The sequence below is a fragment of the Epinephelus moara genome, chromosome 1, assembly GCF_006386435.1.
Source record: "Epinephelus moara isolate mb chromosome 1, YSFRI_EMoa_1.0, whole genome shotgun sequence".
Taxonomy (NCBI): Eukaryota; Metazoa; Chordata; class Actinopteri; order Perciformes; family Serranidae; genus Epinephelus; species Epinephelus moara.
In genome coordinates this window covers 4847180-4863577 of record NC_065506.1, presented here as the reverse complement: position 1 = coordinate 4863577, position 16398 = coordinate 4847180, and the positions used below count along the sequence as shown (strand labels likewise).

The window sequence follows — 16398 nt, the reverse complement described above, 5'->3', positions numbered from 1 at the left end:
CTGTCCCGACTGCCGAGGCTGGCAGGTAGTGGCGACAGGGAAGGACCAGGACAGGCGGACCTGTTTTGGTTTCAGTACCGAGAGAACACCTGAAAGTCGTACGAAAACGAAAGGATTATAAAGTTTTTATCTGCGGTTTGGATTTCCCAAACGGATCAAAACGTTGCTAACGTTTAATGTTAGCTGGAAGTTTCCGAGTCGAGCAGTGATGTGGTAACGCGACTCCACCGGATCGACGGGAAGCTAACGTTAGCTGATGCTAACTTGGTAGATTAATCATTTCAGCAGAGCTCTGGAGACCTAACGTTGTTTTAGGATTTTAAAAACTCGTTTTAGTAGTTTTCGATAATGTAATATATATAGCTATGATATATTGTATAATGTTATCTACTTTTGTATGGAATAGAGCGTATCCCCAGACAACTGCCTGGCGTATTTAGCTAAGTTAGTATACGAAACTAGCAAGCGTTAGCCTCCTAGCTGGCTAGTAGCTAACGTAGGCTAGCCGTCGACTTTAAACTGACTTCAAGCCAAAGAATTCTGTTTCAAATTAGCTAACGCTAGCAAGGCTACAACTGTTTCCACGTCACCTAACTGTATCATCACATGTCTACCTGTTGTGAAATGTTTTTTATCAGCGCGATGAACTTTATTTTCAAGGATGGGCGATTGTTTTGACAGACAAAGATAAGACACTTTACTTCCAAATCTAGATATGCAATCATCGAATCACCAGCTTTCTTAATGCTAGCTTGCTAACGTTAACTTAGCCGGCCAAAGTTGGAATACTGCCCCCTGCTCACTTGATGTGGGTTTCCTTTTGAGGCCTTGAGGAAATTATCCCCTTTTTCACCGAGAAGACCCTTTTCACAGCCTTAATACATCCCAGCCCTGCATGGAATTTCTATGTGTTAAATGACTCTGGATATTTGTGAAGATTGACGAGGTTGTAACATACAGTTGGAGTACCTGGACTTTGTTGACGTTTACTTGGCATCATAAAATAACGTGGATTATAAAGGCATTTGGAATAACGACATTTTTCAAAGGTGAGACACAGAGACAATACGTGAATGTTAGACAACTTTACGCGATGGTTATAGGTTTGTGTTAGAAGTTACCGATCACATTTTCAGATGTGTTGACTGCGTTATAGTGGATAACACTGATTTGATTGTACATGTTAAGTTATGGCGTACGCTGCTCCATAATCATACTTTATTCACTATTACAGGAGCCATAATTGCATAATCTTACTAGGCCAAACTCATCTACAGTTAATTTGCAAATGTAGTTATAATTACACTGATTTCATCTTAATTGAGTCACAAGTGACGGTGCCGTCAGTCTTCTGTCCTGACAGATTTGCCTCCATGTTTCCCTTTTACTATCTTCGTCTCTCCTGAAGAAATACCCCTTGTTAAAGAGGTTTTAAGTTTAAGTATACAAGTGTCCTGCCTTCAGATCTTGGTTTGTCATCTTTACTTTTTGACGTATGTGATGCCTGTGCTAATTTACACTGGACCCACCATCTGTCACTCCTCCATGGATGCTGTGTGACCCTCCCCCTCATAAACATTGTTGAGCCTGAGTTGCTTGACCTCGATATGGAGCGTTCGTTTTATCTTCTTGCTTCTGATAAATGAGGTTAAGTTCGTCTTCTTCCACCAGAAATAGTGTGTGTGTGCCACCTAAAACACACCATTTGTAGTTAGAGTTGATTAAGGAAGGCGGGATGATTATTGTCTGCTTAATTCACATGTAACAGGTATGGTCCAGCAAGTCTTGAACACAGTTGTTGGAAGATACAGTTAATTGTTGGTGCACTGAACCGAATATGGGTTTCTGAAAGCAAATGGCTTTTGGCATCTCAGGCAATGCAATGAATAAGATGAAGGAGTAGTTCTGGCTGCCACAAAGTTCCTTGTAGGTATGTTAAATCCAGCTCACATGATTCTTGGTTTTTTGTCTAGCAGTCTGTCTACAGGACCTAAGCTCCTTGGTGTGGAGAGTGGCTCTAATTCTCCAGACCTTCCTGCCCAGCTGTTGTAAGATGCAGTATTACTCTACAAGCTATAGATAACATAGCTTTCTTAGTTACCTGTAATTGATGAATGGAGGTCAACTTGACTGTTTACTCAGGGAAAGTAACTTTATATTTCAGTAGTAGTTTTGGTAATCAGTAAACAGTTTCAGCTGATTTGGTTTAGTTTCCTCTTCCAATTTGTTAATGAACTTGTAATGGCCAGTGCTTAAGTGTCTAAAATGTATGCTGATTACATTTTTTTTCTCAGTTCCTTAGGTACATTTTTCAAATCATACTTAACATTTGCAAAACGGTAAGTGCATTTCTTTAAACAGTTAGTACAAACAGCACCAGGCAATAGAATACCCACAAAGGCTGCAACTTTCTCAAAATCCTTCTTTTATTTCTCAAAAGCAAATAGCCTATTTATGTCAATGTACATGTAAGTACCATCAGAGTGACAAGTCCTTGTGACATTGTTCACAAAACAAGATAGTCAGAATGCTTAGCAATATTGTCAATATAACATTGTACTCTCCAAGTATTTTCTGATGTAAACTATGGCTAGGATTTTGATGACAATGATTGAAAATGCACAAGGCTGCACTTTTTCTATATAGCATACCACCCATATTCCAAAAAAAAAAAATGGGATGCTATATAAATAATAACAGGAGGCAATGAATTATAAATCCCTTTTGTCTTAATCTCAATTAAATACAATACAAAGACAAGATATTAAATGTTCAAACTGACAAACGCTATTGTTTTTCGCAAATATACACTCATTCTGAATTTGATACCCGCAGTAAATTACAAAAAAAAGTTGTGACAAAGGTAACAAAAAGACTGCAAAGGTTTGTTAATGCTGCTAATGAAAGCTGACTGAAATAAGGTGGGAAAGTGTGGTCTGACCGATTTATCAGCTGAACATCGATATCAGCCAATATTGGCCTTGTTTACGGTCATCGGTCAAATAAGATGACATTCACTGATTGCTGTGGCCGATGTTATTCTGTTGTGTACCACCAACTTTGGGCAAGCTAAAAGCAGGGCTTGAAACTAATGCCCACAAACTTCGATTAATGAGCAGGTACAAGAAGAATACAAGGACTGTTTGGCTAATGGGCTCTGTGATCTCACTTTTATCTGAAGAAGAAAAAAAATGTGAAAGAGTGCTAGCACTAGAGTGGCCTGCCTGCAGTCCAGACGTGTTAAAAATGTGTGGTTCATGTAGCGCAAAACACAGCAATGGAGATTCCAGACTAGGGGTGGGGGAAATTTCCGAATCTTAGATGCATCGCGATTCGGATGTGGACGAATCTGAATCGATTCACAAACGTCCAAATTTCGATTATTTAAATCTGTTAATTAGAGTAATACAGAAGGTTCTAAATAATGCGGAAATAAGAAGCGCGGTACGTGTCATCTCTGGGACACTTTGGGATGCTCACCTGGAGCAGACACGCCGACACGCGCACAGAGGAAAACAAACATGGCTGACCGCCACCCACCTTGCCGTGAGATCCGAACAGCTCCTTCTAATTTAACAGCTCCTTCTACAACGTTGACGGCGGAAGCGAACTGGACAAGAGCCACGTTATATGTAAGCTGTGTCGTGCTAAAATAAAATACTTTGGCAACACAACAAACATGAGAAGCCATGTAACTCGATTCCACCTGACGGAGGAGTCAGGGAGACGGCAGGCTGTTGTTGCTGCGGCAACTAGTGGCGCTACCGACCAGAGAACAATCGAGGAAGCAATTAGAAAGCTGCCACCCTCATCGGAAAAGGCGAAGCGAATTACGAAGGCCATCGCGGCATTTATTGCCAAGGATTTGCGTCCTTATTCTGTCGTGGAAAATCAGGGATTTCGAGCACTGCTGCATACACTGGAGCCCAGATACACCATCCCATCCCGACGCTATTTCACCGACACTCTACAACCAAACCAAAACAGAAGTCATGGCCTCACTGTTGTAACTTTCCAGTTTGCACGCATTTCCATTTATATGTTTAATAAAATATAATGGAAATGAATTCAACTCTTTCTTATTACAAATGCACTGTTTTTAAAAATTGCAAGTGTTGACTGCTTATTCAGTGAGACAAAAAGAAATGTATTGTGAAAAAGTGCATCAATATACATAAATTAAAGATGCATCAATAATCGTTTTATAATCGAATTGTAGCCCCTGAATCGTAATCGTTATCAAATCGTGAGGTGCCCAAAGATTCCCACCCCTATTCCAGACTGATGAGCAACTGAAGTCGTATATCAAGCAAGAATGGGAAATAATTTTACTTTCAAAACTTCAATAATTAGTGTCCTCAGCTCCCAAACACTTACTGAGTGTTGTAAAACAGAAAAGGTGATGTAACACAGTGGTAAACATGCTCCTGTCCCAACTTTTTTTGAAGGTGTTGCAGGCATTAAATTCAGAATGAGTGTATGCTTACAAAAAACAATAAAGTTATTAGTTTGAATATTAAATATATCATTTTGTTCTCTCTTCAATCAAATATAGGTTGAGGATATGAGAATTACTGCATTCCTTTTTTTATTTACATTTTACATAGCAGCCCAACTTTTTTGGAATTGAGTTTTGAATAAACTTTGACAGTACAAAGTTACAAAGTTGCACATTACTGTATTTGGAGATTTATTGCCAGAGATTGGAAAGGATTCACATTAAAGCCTTTACTGTTTGTACTGTAATATGTTGATGTACCATCTCATTGCAATACAAGAAAGAAAAAAAGACTAGACTCTTTTGCAGCACTGCATAGCACAAAGTTAAAAAAAGTAAATAAGGCACCCCTAAAGGCCCTGACACACCAAGCAGCTGCCGAAGAGCATCTGTGGCCTTCGTTGCTGTGGTGTGTCCCACACCGTTGGTGCTAGTTGGTGCTAATTGGTGCTAATTGGCTTTTTTGGCAACTGTTGAGCCCATTGGTGAATGAAATGACTCTGATTGTCAGTTCAGCTCAGCGCACGAGAAGAGAAACAGACGTGAGGAAAGTAAACAGAGCTAAAATCAAGAGAGAGTGAGATCAAAACAAACTTGTTACATAAGTTAAGATTATTATTCTTTAGTCATTGAGCTCTTTAGCAGTAACATTTTGTGATGGTTTGTGTTATTGTCTACTGGCTCATGGCAAATACACGTTCTTTCAATGTCTGATTGTGTTGTCAGTATGCTAACTGGCTAACTAGCATCAAGACAGTTTCTCTTTTTGAATTACAATTACACACTACCGCCGTCTGCGGGTGTGGAGAGTTATTTCCTCTCCCTCAGGCGCAGAACGTACGTGATGGTTGGCCATTGGCTGTAGTCTTTGCGGTTCTCTGAAGTTGGTTTGGTGTGTCTGGGCGTTTTGGGGAATTACAGTGGTTGATGTAACGCTTTACAAATTCCCCTTCATTAGTAAAAGTCAAGATTCACCAGGGAGAAATTCATCAATACAGGACACATTTACAAAACTAGTCAAATAGAAATGTATAGGAAATATGCTTGACAGATTATGACAGCTGGTTTAACCATTTTGCATGTAAAGACTGTGCAATGAACTAAATCTTAGATGATCTGATGGTTAAGACTATTCAGCAGAGAAACAGTGAAATACATTTGATTACTATGAAATGAGCAATAGATAATGTAGGAAACAGCAGATAGTTGTACAAAATCATTTGCATGAATGTGCAAGGATTTACAATTTGCCCAAGATTAAGAAACAGCTTTTATGACACGTGACCCGATGAGGTGGAGGTTGTACAAGTAGTAAAGAACTGTAAATTACCTTGGAGGTGCTTTTTTAAACTTGCCCACTGTCTTCTGTTTTATCTCAGATCTGTCTGCTTTAAATCTTTTTACTTCAAATTTCAATAATGAGCCTAAGTTGCAGGAGATGTCATTTATAAAACATCTTTTGGGTTTGAGATAAGACCTGAGACAGCAAACTACAGCCCCCTTTGTTATTCTCAATACACATACACATGAATTGCATTTACACAATTTAATGTTAAAACTTTCTAAGAAAGGAAAACCTGTGTTACACTGGATAATCTATTTAGCTCACTGTAAAGAGTCTAAATATTTTTACTGTCTTAATACTGAAATGTTTGAATTTACCACCTGTATGTGTTTACACCTCTATGCTTTTCCATATCTCCTCTTGTGTTCACAATTCTCGTCTTCCTTCTAACTGAACTGTTTTCCTCTTTTGCTGTCTTCCTTGTACCCACTCTGTCCTTTCCTGGTTGTAGATGATGTGCGAAGTGATGCCCACCATCAGTGAGGCTGAAGGGCCTGGTGGGGGAGGCGGCAGTGGTCGTCGGGGCTCTGGCTCCCCTCTGCAGTCGGACTCAGAGGGTCACTTTGAGTCGCTGATGGTGTCCATGCTGGAGGAGAGGGATCGTCTTCTTGAAACTCTGAGAGAGACTCAGGAGAATCTGGGCTTGACTCAGGGCAAATTGCACGAAGTTAGCCATGAAAGGGACTCACTGCAGCGACAACTTAACACTGCTTTGCCACAGGTAAGTGAGAGAGACCTTTTTCATGTTTCAAGGAACACTCAGCTGTAGAGTTTGATGATATGATGTGAACTGTGAGATGATGGAGACTTGTCAGCTGCAGCAGCTGCCCTGGACTAAGCTGTTCCACGCTTTCATCTTGCAAAGGTCAAGACTCGCATTGTAGTGTCTATGCTGGTATTTCACATCATGAACATTGGTAAAGTAAAAATGTCAAGAGTGTTTAATGCTGTCAAAGAAAATAAGTACGCATTGCAATCTTATTTAAATAGAAAGATAACAGTGACCTGCAGAGCACCTGAATGGCTCCTTGCTGCACTGTAGCGGTGGGGGTAAAAAATCAATTAATGCATTGTGATGCGAATGTGGACGATTCTGCATCCATTCACAAATGTCAATAACCGATTGTCTTAATGTTAGTTAATAATGTGATGTTGATGGAATGAAAGAGGCCGAACTGAACTGCAAGGGCACTGTAGCAGGCGGGCAATATAAAGCGTGGACACACTAGAGTTATTTTTCCTAACTTAGTAATTTATCTTTACAGAAGGCAGCAGTTGCAAGCATGTTTTAATTTAATGTCTAAATAATAACATTTGCAAGATGAACAATAAGTATATTGTCAATGTTTTCTGTAGCAACACCCAGAGACTAACGGTAACGGAGCAAATTTAAACAAACAACAGCAGCTGACCATTAAACACTACAGTATTCAACAAATTAAACAAACTCTGGTGAAGAAAACAGCTCTGAAAATTAAAAAGTCTAAAAGTAATTCACCTCAAAACCCTACGCCTACTCAGTGTCTTGACTTTCCCCAGAGCTAAAAGTGTAGCAGAGAGTTGGGCTAGGTTAAGGTGTTAGACGATATGACTGCGGCTGACGCAAAGCATTAAGTTTTAGTTGAATATACATCCAGTTTATTAAGTTAACACACTGGTTATTATTTTGACATTATAATAAATGAATTGGAGAACCATGGGATGTGCAGACTGTGAGCGCTCATAGCTACAGAGAAAGCAAAGAGGTCTGTAGATTGTGAGGGACCACTGCGTATAAATTGCAGAGCAGATCACACAGTGTTCTAACTCAAAGGATCTCAGCCTTGTGTTGTGTTAAACATCAGATGGTAAGAACTGATGTTGAACACACTTTTGGGATGCCAAGGCCTTTCTTTGCAGCTCTGTGTTGTACAGCCAGGAAAACTACATCTAGAGTGAAAACATTCAGACACTGTGTTAGGACTCTGATCCATTTAGCTGACACCTAATGTAGTTCAGAATAAATATATAAAGCTAAACATGTAAAAGTAAAGTGCTGTCATCACTAGCAGTCACGCAGGCTATTGGAGCTTGGTAAGAAATGATGACACTAGTTCTAATACGAGTACCCTTAATACAGATACCAATAGAGTACTTAATTTGCATTGTTTATATACTAATTCGTTGGATTCCCATCATTTGAATGGTGTGGCATGTAGTATAGCCATGCTTTTTTATGGTTTGGCGGCATCTCAGCTTGTTAGTTAGCACGATCATGGGCCAATCGCATGTTGAATTAAATAAAAAAAAGTACTGTACATATATACATACTGTATATATTTTTTTCTAGATCCTGGTACAGAAAGTATTAAATACAGGCATCTCTAGAGTGGAGCCTCAGTACTACTTGGTACTGGGTTATTTTAGTTGATAACTTAAAGGTATCAAATACTGATACCCATTCAAACTGTCACTATTAATTAATTCTCAAATGTTCATACATACAGTTAATAGTAATGGCCTCATTCACTAACCCTTTGTAAATAGAAATTTCTTCTTAAACCCCACTTACACAGTTTTCACATTCTGACATTTAGCAATGTTTTCTTATTTGGGATTTGTTCTCAGGTTAGCACAAAATCTTAACACACACAAGATTTATACACATATATGCACATTTAATGCTGACATGTCTGTGCAGAATAATTGGTTATTACGTTTTTGTTAATTTTACAGTTGTATAATATAACATGTAAATTACTAGGGCTGACCCAAAAAATTAGAAGCTTCGAAGCTTCGTTCGATGGCACAGGATTCGATTGTGGAAAAAAAAAAATTGAATATTCAGCCTTTGTTTCTCCCGTTTTTGGGGGGACCTTGAACGCAACACCATTTCCGACAAGGAAACAGAAAGCCTGACGTGCAATGAATAGAGACCTATTATCCTGCTTGAACACAGACAACTAAATTCTTTCAACAATGTGACTCAAAATAACGATAAAATAGATTTTATTGATGTAAAATAATATGCTGATGGTGACATTTTCCACCGGTCTGCTGTGCTCTGAGTCTGGTGTCAGTGACACATGCTGCTCTGAGTCGTGCATCTGTCTGCTTGCGCTGCAGTGCGCGCAGAGGGTTTTAATTTTTAGTGTTAAATCAAAAGTTAAACACTACTTATCAGCAACCAGAAGTGGTTTTTTTGTTTGTGAATATTTTTATCTTAATTCTAGGGTTGCAAGAAACTACCTTTTCTCCATAATTTGTAAGTTACTAACTTTTTTGGACTTTTTTTTCGCTCAGCACCTTTATTCAGGCTAAAGATATAACGGCTGTCATCCTGCAGACAACCAAATGTTTAGGTTTTTTTTAAATTTGCATTTATTTCTTTAAGGAATTAAAGTGTACTCAAGCGGCTGCTATAGACAATTCTTGTAATTCTAGCAGATTTTGTGCAGCGCATCCTAGAAGCTAAAAATACACGCCTTGTCTATTTTGACAGAACCACGACATGTTGCACAGTGCAGTTCAAGTTTTCCTGCCAACAGGCACTGTTTGTGAAATAGAGATGAAACATAATAATGAGGATGAATGTATTTTTAATGACTAAAACACAGCCAGAAAGCTTTGGTCCATGTTGTTTGTAACTGGACTTTTAATGTTATCAACTTTGTCTGTAGGATAGAGCACGTCTAAGTAGGAAATAATAAAAAACACAATTAAAACAGACAAAGAAAGAAAACATTTAACTATGTACCTTGCTTACTTACATTAGAAGCACAAATATCATGGAAAATGACCAAATCAACAAAATTGTCTACAAAATTGTACAGGTTAAACGTTCCACCTCTTAAACGCTTCCAGTGTGGTATGATGGCAAACAGAACAAAACTGGGTTGGAGCCAATGGCAACCAGAATGCGGCACAGCTGAGCTCGTTGACATTGAGTGATGAGGCAGCAGTTAATGACTGTATAAAACCGTCAAAGCAGTTTTTTCAACAATTGTGGATCACAGCAACCACGAGAGGTCCTTGAGCATACAGTCATAAATGTGCACATGTTAGGCTGATTGGTCTGGTAGTTTGTGAGATTTGCTGTGGACAGATCAATACACTCACTTGCACACTTACTCCGGGCAGAGATATAAAAAAAAGAAAGTACAAGCATAATTGAAATTCTTTCAACTGCAACATAAGAAATTCTCTTCAGACCTTTTTTTCCCTTCTTCTACAAAATGCTTATAGCGGTGCCTGTCTTGTTATCATTTGATCATGGTTTGAAACATCTGTCTTGAAGCCAGTGAAATAGGTAATCAATTATCATAAATCTATTTCTACACTCTGTATTTATCTTCTTTTCCTTGTGTGTATCCTACAAGTATCTGAGGCTAGCGAGCGAGTGAGTGAGTGAGTGAGTGAGTGAGTGAGTGAGTGAGTGAGTGTGTGTGTGTGTGTGTGTGTGTGTGTGTGTGTGTGTGTTTTCACTTAATTACACTTATCAATTATTTACACTGTCTTTTGAGCTTGTCATTACTGACAGCATTAAAATTGAAAATGTCTTGTTTTTAATGTTTTGGTTGTCTATTGCTGGGGAAAGTCTACCTCTACCAGCTTTGCTCTCTTGTTTTCATCCCTTATGAATGAAAGATTGATGAATGCATTCACATTTTAAACTTGATTCTTTCTCAACCACTAACTTTTAATTTGTAGACTTGATTGAACATTGGATGGAAGGTGAATTGGTGGTGGTAAAGGCACTTTTTGAAGAGTATTTCAATGAAACATATAATTGAAAAATTTAAAAACTAGAGGGGCACAACAAGATCAGCAATTACCCCAAATATCAGCCTGATGACTGCATTGGGATACATTCCTAGCAACCTTAAGAGGAATGAAATTGGTGCAATCTTTACCTGTTGTGTTGGAGAGAGTCTAGGTCTTCATGCTGTAGTAGGCAGGTAAAGGAGAGGTGCAATTTTCTCTCTCTGTTCCCTCCCTCCTGGTGTGAGTACCCTTCCACTGGAATGCACAAACATTCCAGGGCAGCTTGCTCACACGTCACCAGCTTTGTCAAACTCCAAAGGTGCCCTGTCGGATGGTGCTGATTTGCTATTTTTATTTTCTTGTTGTTTTTGTTATGTGTTCTGTGTGTAGGCCAAAGAGGTCTAAAGCTTCCAAAGTCAAATGTCATCCTGGGGATAGCTCATTGACACCAGTTTTAAAGTGTGCACATATAGATTTCTTTAATAGTCCAGTTTTGGGGCCCACATGTTGTGGCAAAGTCAGTTTCTGTGCTTCTGTGTCAGCCAAGGCTTATAATAGTTTTGCTTGAAGTGGGCTTCTTTGGGTGTGTATTGGTAGTGAATTTCCTGCTGTTTTCTACAACTGCTGTAAAGATTGTTGAGGCCGTAAAAGAGAGAAATGGTAGTAATTAGGCTACATGGCTACTTGTTGCTCCATTCATATGTTTTCCATACACATTTTACCAGTTCAACTGGCAATCATCTAGCAGCATTCTAGGCAACTGCTGTCCTCTCCTACTCGCTTTGCAGTAAAGTAAACGTCAAGAAAAGTACCAGCCAAAACCTTACTCATTAAATATTATAATGTTCCTTATTTGTCAGTTATTAGCCAGATTCAGTGTGAGAGAGATGAAGGAACTGTCTGAGGCATAACAAACTTTTTTGCATAGGGGTGTGATTGACCATCAGTAATGGGCATTGTCATGTCAATGAACAGAAGATAAGCTAAATTAGGAAAGCATCCTATTGAACAGAGTGACTAATCACAGGCTTAGTAGCAGAGGCAAAGGAGGAAAAGGGGCTTGGTGCGCCCAGATATGTCAGTTGTCGTGTAGCTCCCTGTCAGTAGTCGCCTGGCCATTCAAATCAGAGGCATATTTCACCACACTGCTTATCAAGCCATGCTGCTCCTCTGCTCTGTTCCAATAAATTGGGGAGCTCTCTGTCTGTCTGCTTGTGTGTGTGTGTATGCATGTATGTCTGTGTTTTTATGTGTCTGCTCGTCTCGCTCTCTGTTTAGACACAACTGACAAATATGTGGAAGCATGGGGTGCATATTTTATCATTTATCATAATCAGATCATTTATAATATATCTAATATAGCCTTTATATCATTAATAATAAATTATCAGTGCATTTTCCTGACAGATTTGCTCGCAGAAAAAAAAAACAGATGCTGAAACTATTGCTGCAGATTGCGAGCCGCCCGCAGAGCTCTGGGCCGGGGCTGGCGAACCCTAAACTTTGGTGCGGCTTGGTGAACCACCAAACCCGTAACTTACCATCTGGGTCATCGTGATGGAGTGAGGTGTATTTCTGGTCTGTTCTACCAAGAGACCCATGGTGTATTGGAGGTCTTCCTGGAGAAGGTGATCCATTACGCAATTGCCTAACTACACCAATCACACTAAGATAAAGACTGTGACTGTGGTGGATGTGGCGTATGCTCTAAAGAGGAAGGGATGTGCTCTGTACAACTTCAGAGGATAAATAAATCTGTTTGTAATTAATATCTCATCTGCATGATATGAGTTTTTATTTAGGTTGTCTTGGCAACTTATGTTATAGGTCACTCAATATGAGGCTACTTAATACACCATTAATGAACATATTTCTTTATTTCTGTATTCTTTATGCAAATTTCTCACTGGGCATTTTGGCCGTTGACATTTTCATCTTCCGGACAACAACAGGTGATACTGGCCAAAAGCCAGTACACCATACCCCATACATACACCAGCTAACATAAACTCTGGTCTGGTTAGGGCTTCTGCCTTTGGGTGCAGTTATACATGGCAATATTAAAATAAAAGTATCTAAAATCCCTCCTCAGTTGCTCTTCCTGAGGTTTCTACCGTTTTTTTTCCCCGTTAAAGGGGTTTTTTTGGGGAGTTTTTCCTTATCCACTGCGAGGGTCATAAGGACAGAGGGATGTCTTATGCTGTAAAGCCCTGTGAGGCAAATTGTGATTTGTGATATTGGGCTTTATAAATAAAATTGAAAAATTGAATTGAAATTAAAAAGTTTTTTTTTTTTTTTTAATCAAACGTGAACTAAATGGTAAATTACATTCAGATTAATCAGACAGAAAAGCTCCACTGATACCCCACTACCCTGATTGATATTACAGACTACTAATAAATATTTGATGGGGTGATTTGTAATAGTGGGACATCCTTTGTCGGTGGCTGCATAGTTTTGTTGTTTTTCTGCATACAAAAAAATGCTGCTTATTGTATAGTCCAGCAGCTTACTGTGGACCTAACATTGTAAACTTTGGATGTCGTGTCCTAGAGACTACTGTTCCAGAAGGTTAATGTTTTGTGCTAAAGGGTCTTATCAAGCATTAAGACCAAAAAGCGCAAGGGGCTGTCGCTTCAGGTACAAGTGAGATGATGAAATACAGTCCAGCACGGCTGGTTTTAGTAATGGATCCTATGGCTCATCTCTGTTCTGGTCCTGCAGCTGTGGAGTCCTGACTGAAGTTAGGACCTCAGAATCACTGCCTATCATATACTACAGCCTGAAAATCTTTATCAGACACCACATTGACACCTAGCAAACTAACATAATTTTGAAAAGGGGGAAAAACCTCAGGTATTTGTACTGCTGCATCCTCTTTAGGAGGAATGCACTTGCAGTGTTTGAGGACATCTCACTCTTGTCCTTATAGGGTTTTAAGGCACTCATTTCAAGTTGATTTTGACGAAAGCATCTGCAGTGTTTTGTAATGCAAAGATCATGAGATTGGGGCCTTATTAGATACCCAAACACTGTAAAGCAGTTTAAAAGACTACAAGAAGCAATTTTACAACTTTGGAAAGTTATCAAAGTGTCAATTATCTTATCCTCTGTCTCCACAGTGACGAGATACACAGCAGAATAACATTCAAGATATAACGTGATTGAGGATTGTGTGCTTGCATGTATTTGAATGGCCAATGTAGTGCTTTGTCTGCAAATCTTTTTCATTTTAAATGAAAGTCAAGATAGGAAGTTCTTCAGCCCTTGAGCCTCTAACATTAAATTTGCCTCATGAGAAGACTAGCTATTGTGCAAGATGAGAAACTGCTGCATGCAGTAAGAACCAAAAGAGGAAGAAAATAGAGGTAGAGACCTCAGTATCGGGGGTGTTGTTTTGGTAACTATTTAGTGTGTTAGGCAAAAAAGACTTCTTCTTTTTGGCAAAAGTCCAAATCTAAACTTGCTGTTTTATAATTTATAAACAAAGTCATATGTGCAACTTTTTGTGATATTTCGCTCCTTATTTTAAGGGGCCAAATGACCGCAGTGACCAAATTCTATATTCTGGTCAGTGGCACAATGGCATGAATTGAGAGTGCACAGTGGTAAGACAGAGTGACAAAGACTGACTTGTTCCACACAGTGACATGAAAGTGACAGAGTGCAAGTGTTGCCTTTTGCCAAATGTGAACTGAATTAGTAACCTAAAGGAAGGCGACACAAGACAGTGGAGTGAAGGCTATGTTCCTATACAAGCTTTACAAACAGTCCTTAAATCTGTACAGGATTTCTGTCTGTGAAACTCTATCCTGCAGTAACGCATGATGTTGTGTTCGAGAAGCTGATTAGATTAAGAATGCGGTCACCATGTGGCTTACTGCAGTTTCATTTCATACGGTCCCCTCTTGATACATCTAGATCAGTATATGGTCTTAAAACTGTTGTCTATGGCAAACCAAATTCTAATGGAGTGGTGCAGGAATGTGTCCTTCAGCCCAGAAATTAGTTAACATTTTAGCACTCCCGGTTCCCATATCTCAAGCCTCAGTCAGTGGATTTTTTTGAATGGGTTTTTGGTTAGATGCTTGAAAAAAGGTCTGTGGTTAACATAAGCTCAAGAGACTTTCACATTTTGTTCTACAACATAAAATACATAAGTAAATACCCCACTCATAAATTTAGAATCCTTCACTTGCCTTAAAAAAGCTAATAGGTAGCTAAATGAGACTACAGAGCATCATCTCGCCAAACATGGCTTTACATTCTTGTTGTGATGGTAATGTTAAAGTTATGCGACCATAGTGTAGTTTTTTCATAGCCTAATGTTAGCTTTTTACTTCTGTCTATTGCATTTATTTGAAAATTATCTTGCTGAACAAAACTTGTGAGTATCATAAACTTGTATGACTTGTTATCGTTTGTTTTCTGTAGTAATCTAAAATCCAATGGAAAAATCCCATTGGCTTTTTGTGAAGGGAACAAGGGCAACACTAACTTAAGTGTTGGCCCACAAAGAAGTCATCCCTGCAGCACTCCATAGCCCCTTTTCCACAGCAGGAACCTTTATCAATTATCCGGATTTTTGAAAAACCACTGTGTGTTTCCACTGAAATTACCCGGGTAAAAAAACTTTCCCTCAACCCCAAAGTTACCCTGGGAAAAGTACCTAGTAGGGGGGTAGGACTTTTCAGATTACCTGGAATTCTTGAGGGGCGGGGCTGTGTGCCGAAGAACACTGATCAGTGGAGCACACGCTTGCAGCGTTCCGCACTTTCTGGTACGAGCAGCCGTCCCAAGCTTTATTTAATTTCTACAAGCTTCCCTTCCTTTGTTTTTTGATCAAGTATGGGTACCGAAACACGGTACTAAATTAGCTGCGGAGCTAAATTATTGAAGACCGTAGTATTGATAAGCGCTAATGGTATCAGTTCTTTTGTGCCGGCGCTGATCTCCTCTTCACACATCTACACACACACACACCGATGCGACACGGTAACCGGTGAACAGCCGAGCGGCCGCAGTGGAAACAAAGTGAAGACGACTTGAAAATGACTCGATTTGACCGCAGCTACCTTCGTTACTGTAAGTGACATTAAACCATAGATAGTAAGAAGCCAGGACTTTATCAATACATGTGTTCAGCAAGCATGAACATGTAAACATGCAGACAGCAGTATTCAATATGCTCCGTCCACAGTCTCTCAACCACCGACACTAACGTTATGTTTTACACAAGGACAGCACGCTAGTTCAGCTGATAGCGAATTGTTACTAATAAGCTCAAATGACAGCTGTCTGTATGTAGACTAACTTAGTTTGACACTTACCTTAAAATACCTTTAAACTTAGCTGCTGGCTGAGACAAACAGCTGCTCCTCTCTACACCAGCATGTAACCAGCCAAGCTGGCGGAGTCAAATACAGGGCACATGCCGAATCATCTACATCATCACGCTAATTTAAATACATTTTCTGGAACTTGAGGTGCGGTGGAAACGCAAACCACACAGATTGCTTCTTCTCCGGAGCCTTTGTGCTCCACTGTGTCTCAGGTTAACTCGTGTTGCAGCAGTGCCTGGATAGTGTGACGTGTGTGGTTGTGCTGCTGCCGTGGTCCTGCCAGATGGCTCCTGCTGCTGCTGTTATCATTAGTCATACTTCTACTGTTATTATACACATATGATTATTGTCACATATGTATACTATCAGATATTAATATATACTTTCAACAGAACTACAATTATAATATTATTACTTTCATTAATGTTGTTGTAAGCTACTGTCATTACTGTCTGTCCTGCATCTCTCTC

General features: G+C 39.4%; 1 protein-coding gene across 8 annotated transcripts in view; it reads left to right on the top strand.

Moving 5' to 3' along the window:
* Nucleotides 1–16398, top strand: part of LOC126394711 (liprin-alpha-1-like) — a 92862-nt gene continuing 76464 nt past the window's right edge. For 2 of the 8 annotated variants that reach the window (XM_050051742.1, XM_050051734.1), the window contains exons 1-2: nt 3–1049; nt 6295–6564. In XM_050051742.1, the coding sequence (XP_049907699.1) occupies nt 6295–6564 (270 nt within the window). In that variant the 5' untranslated portion in view covers nt 3–1049. Of the gene's footprint in view, nt 1050–2294; nt 2340–6294; nt 6565–16398 lie in introns of all 8 variants that reach the window. The other 6 variants (XM_050051760.1, XM_050051768.1, XM_050051724.1 and 3 more) reach the window with 5 other exon arrangements.